The sequence below is a fragment of the Salvelinus sp. IW2-2015 genome, linkage group LG14, assembly GCF_002910315.2.
Source record: "Salvelinus sp. IW2-2015 linkage group LG14, ASM291031v2, whole genome shotgun sequence".
Lineage (NCBI taxonomy): Eukaryota > Metazoa > Chordata > Actinopteri > Salmoniformes > Salmonidae > Salvelinus > Salvelinus sp. IW2-2015.
In genome coordinates this window covers 21,045,954-21,059,522 of record NC_036854.1, presented here as the reverse complement: position 1 = coordinate 21,059,522, position 13,569 = coordinate 21,045,954, and the positions used below count along the sequence as shown (strand labels likewise).

The following is a 13,569-nucleotide window of genomic DNA, read 5'->3' as shown; positions in this document are numbered from 1 at the left end:
CCCATAGGCAACAAAGGAGTTGCTCAAGAAAAAGCACATTAAGTCCTGAGTGGCCTAGCCAGTCTCCAGACCTTAATCCCATAGAAAATCTGTGGAGGGAGCTGAAGGTTCGAGTTGCCAAACGTCAGCCTCGAAACCTTAAGACTTGAAGAAGATCTGCAAAGAGGAGTGGGACAAAATCCCCCCTGAGATGTGCAAACCTGTGGCCAACTACAAGAAGGCATCTGACCTCTGTGATTGCCAACAAGGGTTTTGCCACCAAGTACTAAGTCATGTTTTGCAGAGGGGTCAAATACTTATTTCCCTCAATAAAATGCAAATCAATTTATAAAATTTTTGACATGCGTTTTTCTGGAWTTTTTTGTTGATATTCTGTCTCTCACTGTTCAAATAAACCTACCATTAAAATTACAGACTGATCATTTCAATGTCAGTGGGCAAACGAACAAAATCAGCAGGGGATCAAATACTTTTTTCCCTCACTGTAAGTACTTTAACACTAAAAATATACTTGGTGTTTGTTTATTTGGTCCATTGCTGATATAGTTCCACATCTTTTTTGCATGTCAGCAATCAAGTTTTCAAGATATATAACTTTCACAATAGAGAAATAGAGCCGGTATGATGCATAACGCAGCCTTATGTGATGCAAAATGCATCATACCAGCTGTATTTCTGTATTTTGAAAGTTATACATCTTGAAAACTTGATTGCTGACAAGCAAAACATTTAAGGACTATATCAACAATGGACTAATGAAACAAATATCAAAAGATAGTTTTAACTAAAATGTTTTTGAAGGAAAACTATTTCACTCATATTGTAATTAATTATAGGTAATATTTTAAAGAAATCTGTAAACACTGGTCTGTGCTTACCGTTCTCAGCGTCCATCAAAAACAAATCCGGTGAAATGACGCCAACACATACTGGAGGAGTTACTGGCTAGCTACAACTGGCTAGTTTAGCTAACAATCTGGCTACAGAGAAAGAGGAGGAATGGAAAGATTTTTGTTTCCAAAGTCCACCTTTAAAGATAATTTCTTGCAATTCTACACATTTTGCCATTGCCTATGACCTGTTCTTATGCTATCTGGGAGATCCCTGACCTCCAGGGACTTTTTATTTAACTAATACATGATTGTCTCCCATCCCCCGTGGAAACCTATGGTGTGTAGTATATTATTCTACAGTATACCTACCACTGTACAGTTTACTATACAATTCTATAAAAGCACTGTAGTATTGTATAGTAAATTGTAGTGTTTTTTCATGTGGGCTAAAACAGATTAATACCCACATTGTATCAGCACTAAAATGTGCCAGAGCAGGTTTTAAAGATGGGAGTGATAGAAAAGAGTCAAAGTTACGAAAAACACCAAGTGACTTTCAACCACCAGTTTCAACCAGCAGAAATGTGCGTTTGTCGTACAATAAACAGATTAGATTTATGCTGAGAGGAAAACAAGTGGAAAAATCTCCCCCTACTTCATCAGGTGCTGTTTCCACACAAAGCCACTGTGCAACCATTGGATCTTTTCCAGCCCAGCATCATTAAAGTAATCTAAATGAGGCTGAAGGGTTCACATTGTGAGTGGGGATTTTTATTGTCTTAAGTTAATTATTGATACCCATCCTGTTAATCAATTTCTACATGTAACTACATGAATGACCTGAGTATGGCTCCAAGATGAGAGCTTTAGACCTGGAGCACCAACAATGACTGTTCTTAGTTTTACCACTGAGACCGACACAGTGGTATAATAAAGACAACCAAACAAACTAAGGTGAATTGCTGCTCTTATTTGAGATAATTACAGCAGTGATTAAGATAAAGTCAGATATGTCTAGGAAATTAATAATTAACATCCTCTTTACCTGGGAAAGCCCCCTATGACTGAATATTGACAGAAACAACTGTTTGTGTTTTTATTAAGGAATACAGATCAAATATTTAAATTAGTGGCATGGTAACAACAGAAAAGGACAAGGGAAGGTCACAAAAAAGTTACAATAGATTATTATTGCCATCACATTATCATTGCAGTGCAGCAGGTATAGTGGTCAGTCAAGTGTATGTTGGGCCTTCCCCCCCAAGGTCCAGGCCGTCTTGTGCCAGCGGATGTTATTACTGAGTAATAACACAAGTATGTATAATAATTAATAGGGTGGTGATGGGAGAGGAGGGTACTGCTGGTGATCGTCATGGCAGCGTCATTAAAACATCACATCATCTTCCTGTTTTACCGTAACTACTTTAGCAAGATAAACAGACAGACATAGTTGATCCATTGTCATGACACGCATTGTGCAATATTACCGATAACTGTTACATAACCACAAGACATTCTGTATAATATAGTCCATAATCATAAAACAGATTTACTCAAACTTTTACAATTGTGTGCCAATTTCAAACAAGTCAAAGCGTGAGACAATCGTCCAGAACTAAGAAATAAAGTCAAATGTGAGCTTTCCCTAGGTTTAAACCACTGAGTTGTCACACCCTTGTACCCACATTGAATTAAATAGTTTAGTCCTTGGGAAATGTCAGACCTTACACGGCATCTTAAATGTGATTATAATTTAGTCAGTCTCAGAGCTTTATGTGTGCATCCACAGTTGAAAAAAATACTGCAAATCAAATAAACAACCAAAAATCACAAGAATAATTATCAAACATAGGCTGGATTTAAAATAGCATAGCTAGTATAGTGGTACTGGTCCAAATAAAACAATCAGGGGTTTTACACTTCTATTTGTAAACCAAGAGAGGACAGCCAGCAGACATTTCTGATAGCAATTTGCTCTCCTTTACCTTAGCATGTCTAGCCTAATGTGTACAGTACTTTATAGACAAATAAAGATATAGATTTTCTGTGTCATATCATGCACATGAACGTATACAGGACAAAGCTATGTTGTGGAATGTGTGGGACACCCCAGATTGTTTTGAAATGGAATTGTGTTTGGATGTTGCAAGAAAGTCAAAAACAATCTCCAACATTTTTGATGATAAAAATACTACTTTGTCAAACACACTGTCCGGGCTGAGATACGACCAACGCTAAGGCAAGTCTTAGACAGCTTGCATTTTATACATTATCCGATATAGCCTTTACACAGATACGTAATACATACCGTGTATATTTTATAACAACATTCCTTCATGTTCAAAATATTTTATCTGTTCTCTTTATGGTGGAATCAGATGAGGTCAAAATTCAATTTCAGTTCAGTCAAATCTGGACGTGAATCAAAATTCCAATTCAATGAAAAAAATCCTAATTGAAAATAAATTGCACTTCCACTTAACTGGAATTTCAATTATCTCCTAAATTGAAATTTACTTGACCAACATGATAAAGAATTATTAACTGCAGTACGTTATACATAGACATTTCCATGTATTTTATTGTGTATGCTAACCACTATTACAATCACATAACCATATATATATATATATATGAGAATAAAACCCAAGTAGCTTAAAAACCAGATTAAAAGATTAACTTTTCATTCAAGTTTTTCCAGTATTTGTGTGTTGTGCGATAAGCTAAGTATATTCTTCAAACATAATCAGTTGCTTTAGTCATAATTAAACATCAGTTCAAGGGGAAATATTTTAAATTATTGTTTCCCTTTGTCTTTTTGAAGACTAAATACGAGTGATCTATTCATGTCCTTGTTTACATCGTCTATGACATAGGAAATAGYAAGGGTGAAATTCAAAAAGTCAAAAAGGGGGTGCTTATATTTGTCTTGTTTCACACATGTACARGTGTGTAACCTGTACAGTGTGTGGTGAAATGGGTGTGTCATTCTGCATATCCCACTCACCCTGAGACACCCTCGGAGAGTAGGGTGATGGCTTGTGTGCCAGATTAATTTCAACAGTAAGTCATTTGAAACACTAAACTTATAAAGAGTTACTGGCTTTAAGACCAGATATTCTCATTCTGTGTGTAGTAATATAAGGCATCAGTCTGTAACTCCCTACCTACATGATGTCAGTGTCTATTGCATTAAGCTCTGTCTGATTGGTTGACGGATAAGCACCTGAGATGAAAAAGAAGAGGGTGGTAGTGCTGGTGAGACTAATCGGTCAGTCCCAGAACAATCAGGACCTAATCACATGACCAGGGTGTCTGAGGTCAATCCAGAAGCTCTTCCTTGATGCTGCAGGCCCCTTTGAGGTCCCCAGGGTGATCGAAGGCTGCCTGAATGAACTGGCCGAACAGGCGGTCCATGTAGCCCTCCCCACGCGGGTAAAGGCCCTCCAGGTAGCCTATATGTCCGCCGTGGGACGTCACCAACAGCGCTACGTTAGGCAGGCGCTTGGCTAGGGCCACCGGGAGAGCTGAAGAGAGAGAAGAGAGAGAAGAGAAAGGGAGTGAGACAGAAGGAGGAAAATTTCAGTTTGAAGCATTTAGATGAAGACCAACAATTGATCACACACACTCAGTACCAGTCAAAAGTTTGGACACAGCCTACTCATTCAAGGGGTTTTCTTAATTTGTACTACTTCCTACTTTGTAGAAAAATAGTGAAGACATCAAAACTATGAAATAACACATATGGAATCATCAGGTAGTAATCCCCAAAAAAAATCTGATTCTCAAAGTAGCCACCATTTGCATTGATGACAGCTTTGCACTCTTGGCATTCTCTCAACCAGATTCACCTGGAATGCTTTTYCAAAAGTCTTGAAGGAGTTGCCACATATGCTGAGCACTTCTTGGCTACTTTTCCTTCACTCTGCGGTCCAACTCATCCCAAACCATCTCAATTAGGTTGAGGTTGGGTAATTGTTGAGGCCATGGCCTTCTGATGCAGCACTCCTTCRCTCTCCTTTGTCAAATAGCCCTTACACAGCCTGGAGTTGTGTTGGGTCATTGTCCTGTTGAAAAACAAATGATAGTCCCACTAAGCGCAAAGCAGATGGGATGGCGTATCGCTGCAGAATGCTGTGGTAGCCATGCTGGTTAAGTGTGCCTTGAATTCTAAATAAATCACAGTGTCACCAGCAAAGCACACCTACACCTCCTCCTCCATGCTTCACGGTGGGAACCATACATGCGGAGATCATCCGTTTACCTACTCTGCGTCTCACAAAGACACGGCGGTTGAAACCAAAAATCTCAAATTTGGACTCCAGACCAAAGGACAGATTTCCACCGGTCTAATGTCCATTGCTCGTGTTTATTGGCCCAAGCAAGTTTCTTCTTATAGGTGTCTTTTAGTAGTGGCTTCTTTGCAGCAATTCGACCATGAAGCCTGATTCACGCAGCCTCCTCTGAACAGTTGATGTTGAGATGTGTCTGTTACTTGAACACTGTGAAGCATTTATTTGGGCTGCAATCAGAGGTGCAGTTCACTCTAATGAATTTATTCTCCGCAGCAGAGGTAATCTGGTCTTCCTTTCCTGTGGCGGTCCTCATGAGAGCCGTTTCATCATAACACTTTATGCTTTTTGCGACTGCACTTGAAGAAACTTTCAAAGTTCTTGAAATGTTCCAGATTGACTGACCTTCATGTCTTAAAGTAATGATGGACTGTCGTTTCTCTTTGCTTTTTTGAGCTGTTCTTGACAATTTCTATACCATAAGTCGCCGTACATCCAACCGGCCTCACAACCGCAGACCACGTGTATGGCATTGTGTGGGCGAGCGGTTTGCTGATATCAACGTTGTGAACAGAGCGCCCCATGGTGGCGGGGGGGGGTTATTGTATGGGCAGACATAGGTATGGACAACGACACCAATTGCATTTATCAATGCAATTTGAATGCACAGAAATACCGTGATAAGATTCTGAGGCCCATTGTGAGGCCCATTTCTTTTTAAGGTATCTGTGACTAACAGATGCATATCTGTATTCTCAGTCATTTGGAATCCATCAATTAGCGCCTAATGAATTTATATCAATTGACTGATTTCCCCATATGAACTGTGGCTCAGTAAAATTGAGAATTGTTGAATGTTGTGATTATACAGTGCTCAAAAAAATAAAGGGAACACTAAAATAACACATCCTAGATCTGAATGAATGAAATATTCTTATTAAATACTTTTTTCTTTACATATTGAATGTGCTGACAACAAAATCACACACAAATTATCAATGGAAATCAATTTATCAACCCATGGAGGTCTGGATTGGGGTCACACTCAAAATTAAAGTGGAAAACCACACTACATGCTGATCCAACTTTGATGTAATGTCCTTAAAACAATGTCAAAATAAGGCTCAGTAGTGTGTATGACCTCCCTACAACGTCTGGGCATGCTCCTGATGAGGTGGCGGATGGTCTCCTGAGGATCTCCTCCCAGACCTGGACTAAAGCATCCGCCAACTCCTGGACAGTCTGTGGTGCAACATGGCGGTGGTGGATGGAGCGAGACATGATGTCCCAGATGTGCTCAATTGGATTCAGGTCTGGGGAACGGGCGGGCCAGTCCATAGCATCAATGCCTTCCTCTTGCAGGAACTGCTGACACACTCCAGCCACATGAGGTCTAGCATTGTTTGCATTAGGAGGAACCCAGGGCCAACCGCCCACCGCATATGGTCTTACAAGGGGTCTGAGGATCTCATCTCGGTACCTAATGGCAGTCAGGCTACCTCTGGCGAGCACATGGAGGGCTGTGCGGCCCCCCAAAGAAATGCCCACCCACACCATGACTGACCACCGCCAAACCGGTCATGCTGGGGGATGTTGCAGGCAGCAGAACGTTCTCCACGGCGTCTCCAGACTCTGTCACGTCTGTCACAGTGCTCATGTGTGAACCTGCTTTCATCTGTGAAGAGCACAGGGCGCCAGTGGCAATTTGCGAATTTGCCAATCTTGGTGTTCTCTGGCAAATGCCAAACGTCTTGCACGGTGTTGGGCTGTAAGCACAACCCCCACCTGTGGACGTCGGGCCCTCATACCACCCTCATGGAGTCTGTTTCTGACCATTTGAGCAGACACATGCACATTGTGGCCTGCTGGAGGTCATTTTGCAGGGCTCTGGCAGTGCTCCTCCTGCTCCTCCTTGCACAAAGGCGGAGGTAGCGGTCCTGCTGCTGGGGTTGTTGCCCTCCTACGGCTCCTCCACGTCTCCTGATGTACTGGCCTGTCTCCTGTGTGCGCCTCCATGCTCTGGACACTACGCTGACAGACACAGCAAACCTTCTTGCCACAGCTCGCATTGATGTGCCATACTGGATGAGCTGCACTACCTGAGCCACTTGTGTGGTTTGTAGACTCCGTCTCATGCTACCACTAGAGTGAAAGCACCGCCAGCATTCAAAAGTGACAAAACATCAGCCAGGAAGCATAGGAACTGAGAAGTGGTCTGTGGTCACCACCTGCAGACCACTCCTTTATTGGGGGTGTCTGCTAATTGCCTATAATTCCACCTGTTGTTATTCCATTTGCACAACAGCATGTGAAATTTATTGTCAATCAGTGTTGCTTCCTAAGTGGACAGTTTGATTTCACAGAAGTGTGATTGACTTGGAGTTAAATTGTGTTGTTTAAGTGTTCCCTTTATTTTTTTGAGCAGTGTATATTTGTTCAGTATATACACTACATGACCAAAAGTATGCGTTAGTGAGGTCGGGCACTGATGTTGGGCGATTAGGCCTGGCTCGCAGTCAGAATTCCAATTCATCCCAAAGGTGTTCGATGGGGTTGAGTTCAGGGCTCTGTGCAGGCCAGTCAAGTTCTTTCACACTGATCTTTACAAATAATTTCTGTATGGAACTCGCTTTGTACACGGGAAAACTAATTTCATGAAGCTCCCGACAAACAGCTCATGCTGACATTGCTTCCAGAGGCAGTTTGAAACTTTGCAGTGAGTGTTGCAACCGAGGACAGATGATTTTTACACGCTACGCGCTTCAGCACTTGGCGGTCCCGTTCTGTGAGCTTGTGTGGCCTACCACTTTGCGGCTGAGACGTTGTTGCTCCTAGACGTTTCCACTTCACAATAACAGCACTTACAGTTGACCGGGGCAGCTCTAGCAGGGCAGAAATTTGACAAACTGACTTATTGGAAAGGTGGCATCCTATGACGCTACCACGTTGAAAGTCACTGAKCTCTTCAGTAAGGCCATTCTACTGCCAATGTTTGTCTATGGAGATTGCATGGCTGTGTTCTCGATTTTATACACCTGTCAGCAACGGGTGTGGCTGAAATAGCCAAATCCACTCATTTGAAAGGGTGTCCACATGCTTTTGTATATAAGATAAACGTTGAGGGCTGCTTCCAAAATCTAAATAAGAACCATCTATACCCCAGGCCCTATCCCATCTCCCTCTGACCCAGGCAGTACCCACCATGTTTGGGGGAGAAGGGGTCGTCGGCCGCATTGAGGCAGAGAATGGGCACTGTCGTCCTGGGAAGCTTGTAGTTTGGGCTGGCCTCCTGGTAGTAGTCCAGACAGGACTTATAGCCAAACATGACCGACGTGTAGCGCTCGTCAAACTCCCGGATAGTACGTGCCTGAGAGGGTAAACACACAGGAGCGTAGGGAGAGTTAGATCAAAAAAAGGGCACCAGCGCACAACTAATACACTCATTCTACACACAATGATATGGAAACTCATAGATAAACCATATGAAACTGGTTCTTACCTTTAGTACATGGTCCACATCCACCACAGTCTCCAACATCTTCCTGTGTCTGAGAGAACGTGAGAGACAGACAGATATTTGGGTTGCAATCACACCAAGGCTAGTAATGACAGGTCTTGTTCCATTTTGAAAGGCCAATAACCATGGCAACAACATTCACAGCAACACGTACATGGATACCACAACAACTAAACAACAAGTCAGTCTTACCTATTAATGGCTTGGCACAGGTTGCTGGCGAGGTGTCGGTTGAAGATCAGGCGGTTGATTGGTTGTTCCAGCGAGGCACAGGACTCCAGCGTGTCCCAGCTGACAGACATTGTGAGGCCGGCAACAAGCCCTGCCTCACTACCCTTACGAGCCAGGTAGTTCAACAAGAGCATGCTGTGATACAGTCAGGAATAGGAGGGGTGAGGGAGAAGACAGGAGGAGCGGTAGAGAAAGACAAGAGAAGGATAGAAGATGGGGGAAAGAGTGTATAGAGGGAGGRAAAAAAACTATTTGCCACAAAATGCACTATGAACAGACTGAAGCAGTTACAACCTCTATGTATTTTTCTTTCTTTCTAAGCACTTACCCTCCCAGAGACACGCCAGTGCCCAGCAGAGGGGCTTGTGGGAAGAGTTCCCTGACATGGAGGACCACCCGCTCCAGGTCYGAGGTGTCCGCCGCACAGAAGGTCACTGGGGTCTGGGGGAGAGGAGGGGTAGGTTACTGGGGCAGGACTGGGATCATCAGAGTCTACTGGGAGAGAAGACATGGGCTGACATGTGGATGAGACTACTAGGCTCAAGCGCTGCACAGACCATATGTTACATTATTGATGTTTGTATGCAATGTAACCTTTGAACAGTAGTATAGTGTCTTATCAAACTGCTTGCAAAATTGCATTGTGGCAGACCCTGGTGGAAAATGCATGATAGTGCACTTAAAAGGCATTCCCTAAATTTACCAGTAGTTCTTCTCCTCCAAACCCTCTATTGTTGAAGACCACACATCTGGGAAAAAAGAGAGACAAAGATCTAATCTCAGATTCCAAACCTCAGCACAGTGACAAAGAGCCCCATGTCGGTGTTTCTCAAATCGAGATGACAGTCAAGCTACCATACTGCACTTTAAAACCAATCTAGTCCAGAACCAACAAGTACCTATTCGAGATTAAACCAAGGATTCCATATAGCATGACAGGTAAAGTGAAAGGTCATGGCCTCTCAGGCTGACCTGTATCCACGGCGTGTGGCTTGGCTGACGGCGTGGAGGACGTAGGTCTGACGACTGTTCCCTGTGAGGCCCGGCAGGATGAGCACTGTGGGACGAGAGTAGCATTCTGGGTAGGCAGCACTGTCCCCGTTATCTACCCAGTCCAGAGAGATCTGACCTCCATCAGCCGTCCTGATCAACTCACTAAGGATAGTGGAGGAGACAGGAGGGTTAGTCTTTTAACTGAATACCGTTTCAAATGGTATACAGTAGGTTGGCCCAATATCCAGATGACTAGAGAGGTTATAGGTAGAGAGGAGGGAAGGAAGTTGTGGGTTCTGGGTTGTTTTACTTCCTGTAGTCGACCTGGGGGCTGGACTTGATGAGCACTCTGACCAGTGTCTGCAGCCGGCCGCCCCAGCACCAGGGAGTAGGGCTGAAGGGCTCAGCCACCACGGGACAGTGCCTCTGTAGGAACACACGGAATGCATCGCTACACACCAGGACCGGTGTCTGAGGGTGAGAGAGAGAGGACATGGGTATGTGCGCATGTGTGTGTTTAAGCAAAAGGGACTAAACAAAGGTGTGTACAGGGGTAAGTGTGGGTGTGAGAGAGACAGAGGGAGAATGAAAGAGAAGATGGAAATGGGTGAAAACAGTGTGGAATAAGCAGAGGCAACCAAACAGACAATCACACACTGTGGGACATATATTCTGCAGTTGTTGGGCAATGGATCAAAATCTACATATGAGTAAAAGGTGCTGGGGAACAGTGGATGAAAGCATATCTTACAGGGTGCAGGCCTAATTTATATCCGATAGGCCTATCAAGTCCAATATCTATACAATATTGGGTGCTAACTTATTTGGTTCCTACAACCTGCTCTAAAAACTAAGGTGAGGGATGGACATAATGCAAGTGCCTGCAGATAGAGGTATGAAGCACTCAAGAGTAAAATACTAGAGGTTAAATGAGACGGAGCTCAGAGACACATGCTCTCAAAGCCAGGAGACAGTACCCCGAAGGCAGCTAGTCTCTGGCCGAGCGACTGACCTGGCCCTCACGGCCCCAGAGGTAGTACAGGGCAGCGGTGATGGTGGCGAGGACCACCGTGTAGGGTCTGTAGATGTTCTCCAAACACACTTTCCATAGGTCGGAGTGAGACAGCAGCATGACAGTGCTGTGATGACACACGGATGCAAACTCACACTCGTCAGGGGGGATTTGCGGAGGCAGGATGTCAACGTACAGAAGTCCGAGGGCGTTTAGAATCTTACTAGCTACAGAGTTCCTATTGGTAAAGAGTTAAGCCTAGTAAAAMAAATATATCAAAAGCGAAACGTTGTCACAGCAGTTACAGAACAAATACGTACTGTTTCTTATCAATGAGATGCCCTTCAGGTTACAAAGTAACCGGGTCCGCGTTTTAGCAGCTTGTGAYAGAAGGTCAACAATGTTTCAAGCGTCAATCAAAAGTGGGGAAGTTAGGTGGAGATTCTCAAACACTGATAGCCTACTGACTGCAACAACAAAAAAATTGAAAAAAAAGTAGCAACTCTGGCCTGCTTTGGCAAGATGATCCTGGGTGAAAACCTCGTTGGTATAGCCTACATCCAGAGAAACTCGCTCACTACTCCCAGTAAACGAAAATCGTAGACGAATACACAAAACAAAAACATTAAACGTTAACAATAACATATAGCCAGTCGGCGTCACTCTAACAGTTACATAGCCTAGCTAGCTAATGTCACTACGACACCCTCCAAGTAATATAGCTGTCCGTAAACCTGCCTTGACAAGAAACATCTAAAGATGCGCCTTTCGGGTGTTATCTTCTCCTCTTTTCGTGTCAAACTTGGTAATTCTGCAACGAATTCGTTTTTATTTTAATTTTATCAATCGAATAAAAAGYAACAACTCAGTTCCGGGTCGGCACCGTTATTTTATACCTCTGCCCTGGTCGACTCATCCGTTCTTCTTCTTTGGCATTATGTTACAGCCCAGCAGTTAGCTAGCTAATGCAATATCTCCAACTGTTGGGCTGGGGTGGGATATGGATTGAGAGACAGGCCTTTTCTCGATTAGACTACTAAACTTCTGCACTTTTTCTCCTCAGTCCTCTCTCGCCTCCTTTTGAAAAAGGTCAAAGATAATTGAGGAGAGGAGGCGATTGGGACGAGAGGTTGGAAATGGCGGCGAGTAGTGAGGACGAAATGGAGAAAAAATTGGTGAAGCAACAGCTGTGCTGGATTGAGAACAATATGGGTGTCAGTGTTGATGGTATGGAGCGGTAGGATGAGATTCAAGGACGTGAATGGTCGGTAGTGGAAAAACAGGAAGAAGAGAGATCATGATACAGAAATCAGTGGAGCATCTAGTAAAGAAAGCATAAGGGCCAAGGTAGGAAGCAAGAATAATGATGGGTTGGAGTGGAAAGTGGTGATAGTGTTTGATGAGACCACAGGGCCTCACTTATTTCACTAACTAATGCCGTAGAGAAAAGTAGGTGACGTGAAATTAGCATGGTTCATTGGAAATGGTCGATTGTTAATATTGTGTGGTAGCCAGGCTCAGCAACAGAAGATTCTGAAAATGGAGAAGCTTAATGGGAAGGTGATTAAAAGCCATGTCCCTGGTGCATATGCTAGATTGAGGAGTCATCACTGGGCTCTCAATATCTATGTCCACAGATGATATTGAAGAAAATGTGAAGGGAGGCAGAGTGATTGAGGCCAAAAGATTTATCAGTAGGAAAGAGGGTCAAAGAATTGAAAGCTTATTAGTGATGTTGAGGTTTGAGAAAGTCAGATAGGATTCCTTAGTTGCAATGTTAGATAATTTGTCCCATATGCACTGCAGTGTTTTAAATGCCAAAGAATGGGACATGTAGCTGCTCAGTGTAAAGGAAAGAAAAGATGTGCCCATTGCGATGGAGCACATGATTACAGTGAATGTGGAAGCAATGTGAARGTTAAATGCTGAATTGTGGGGGAGAACACTGCAGCATTTGGTGGATGCCAGGTACAGAGAGAGGCTAGAGAGGTTCAGAGATATAGGATCAGTCATGATGTATCATATATAGATGCCGTAAAACAGATTGGTAGAAATACAGTGTGGACTGATGGAGCTTACATGGATGTACCTGTAGTAAGTGGACCTACTGTCGGGGCTGGTGCTTCTGGGTGAAATTAGCGATTCATTTGGTTTWGAATTTTATTTTCATGGTAGTACAGAATTGGGAAGATCATGATTGATYGTACATTCCAGCRCAGTAGGTGGCGGCATGCACTTTAAACGTAGAGAGAGTCACTGGTACTTCCTGTTTCAGTTTTTGCTTGTTWGCAGGAATCAGGAGGATAGAGTTATGGTCAGATTTGGCAAATACAGGGCTTTGTATTTCTGTGTCTGTAATAAAGGTGATTTTGAGTTTTTCTTCGCCTCTAGATCCACAGGTGACATGCTGGTAAAAATGAGGTAAGGAGTTCAGTTTCCCTGCATTTGACAAAAGAGGAATTGAAAACTTAGTTGGTTTCAGGAACTAAGGGGTTAAACACAAATACATTGCCCAGAAATTGTTTGCTTATGGCCCTACACAGCTCGAGTGCAGTCAGTGCCAGCATCTGTTTGTAGCGGTAAATAGACAGCTACGAAAAATATAGATGAAATCTCTCTTGGTAAGTAGTATGGTCTGCAGCTTACCATGGGGTATTCTAACTCAGGCTGCACTAAGAAAACAAATATGAA

The 13,569-nt window shown here is 43.3% G+C and overlaps 2 protein-coding genes across 5 annotated transcripts in view; both read right to left on the bottom strand.

Annotated features, from left to right (window-relative positions):
- LOC111973400 (cGMP-dependent protein kinase 1) overlaps nt 1–974 on the bottom strand; it is a 15,901-nt gene extending 14,927 nt beyond the window's left edge. Inside the window, exon 1 of one of the 2 annotated variants that reach the window (XM_024000755.2) lies at nt 879–974. The gene's annotated coding sequence lies outside the window, so the exon portion shown is untranslated. The remainder of the gene's footprint in view (nt 1–878) is intronic. The other variant, XM_024000756.2, reaches the window with a different exon arrangement.
- A 941-nt stretch (nt 975–1,915) lies between these two features.
- Nucleotides 1,916–11,816, bottom strand: LOC111972763 (phospholipase ABHD3). Of its 3 annotated transcripts, XM_023999833.2 has the most exons (10): nt 11,199–11,816; nt 10,879–11,116; nt 10,177–10,337; nt 9,846–10,028; nt 9,577–9,622; nt 9,202–9,314; nt 8,835–9,008; nt 8,625–8,673; nt 8,327–8,492; nt 1,916–4,360 (listed from the first exon to the last, which is right to left on the bottom strand). In XM_023999833.2, the coding sequence occupies exons 2-10, from the start codon at nt 10,996–10,998 to the stop codon at nt 4,155–4,157; spliced, it is 1,218 nt and encodes a 405-aa protein (XP_023855601.1). In that variant the 5' UTR covers nt 10,999–11,116; nt 11,199–11,816; the 3' UTR covers nt 1,916–4,154. The 3 variants fall into 3 exon arrangements, with proteins under 3 accessions (XP_023855601.1, XP_023855600.1, XP_023855602.1); XM_023999832.2 differs by having other exon boundaries at nt 10,879–11,816; XM_023999834.2 differs by lacking the exon at nt 10,879–11,116 and having other exon boundaries at nt 11,617–11,816.
- Nucleotides 11,817–13,569: the final 1,753 nt, after the last annotated feature.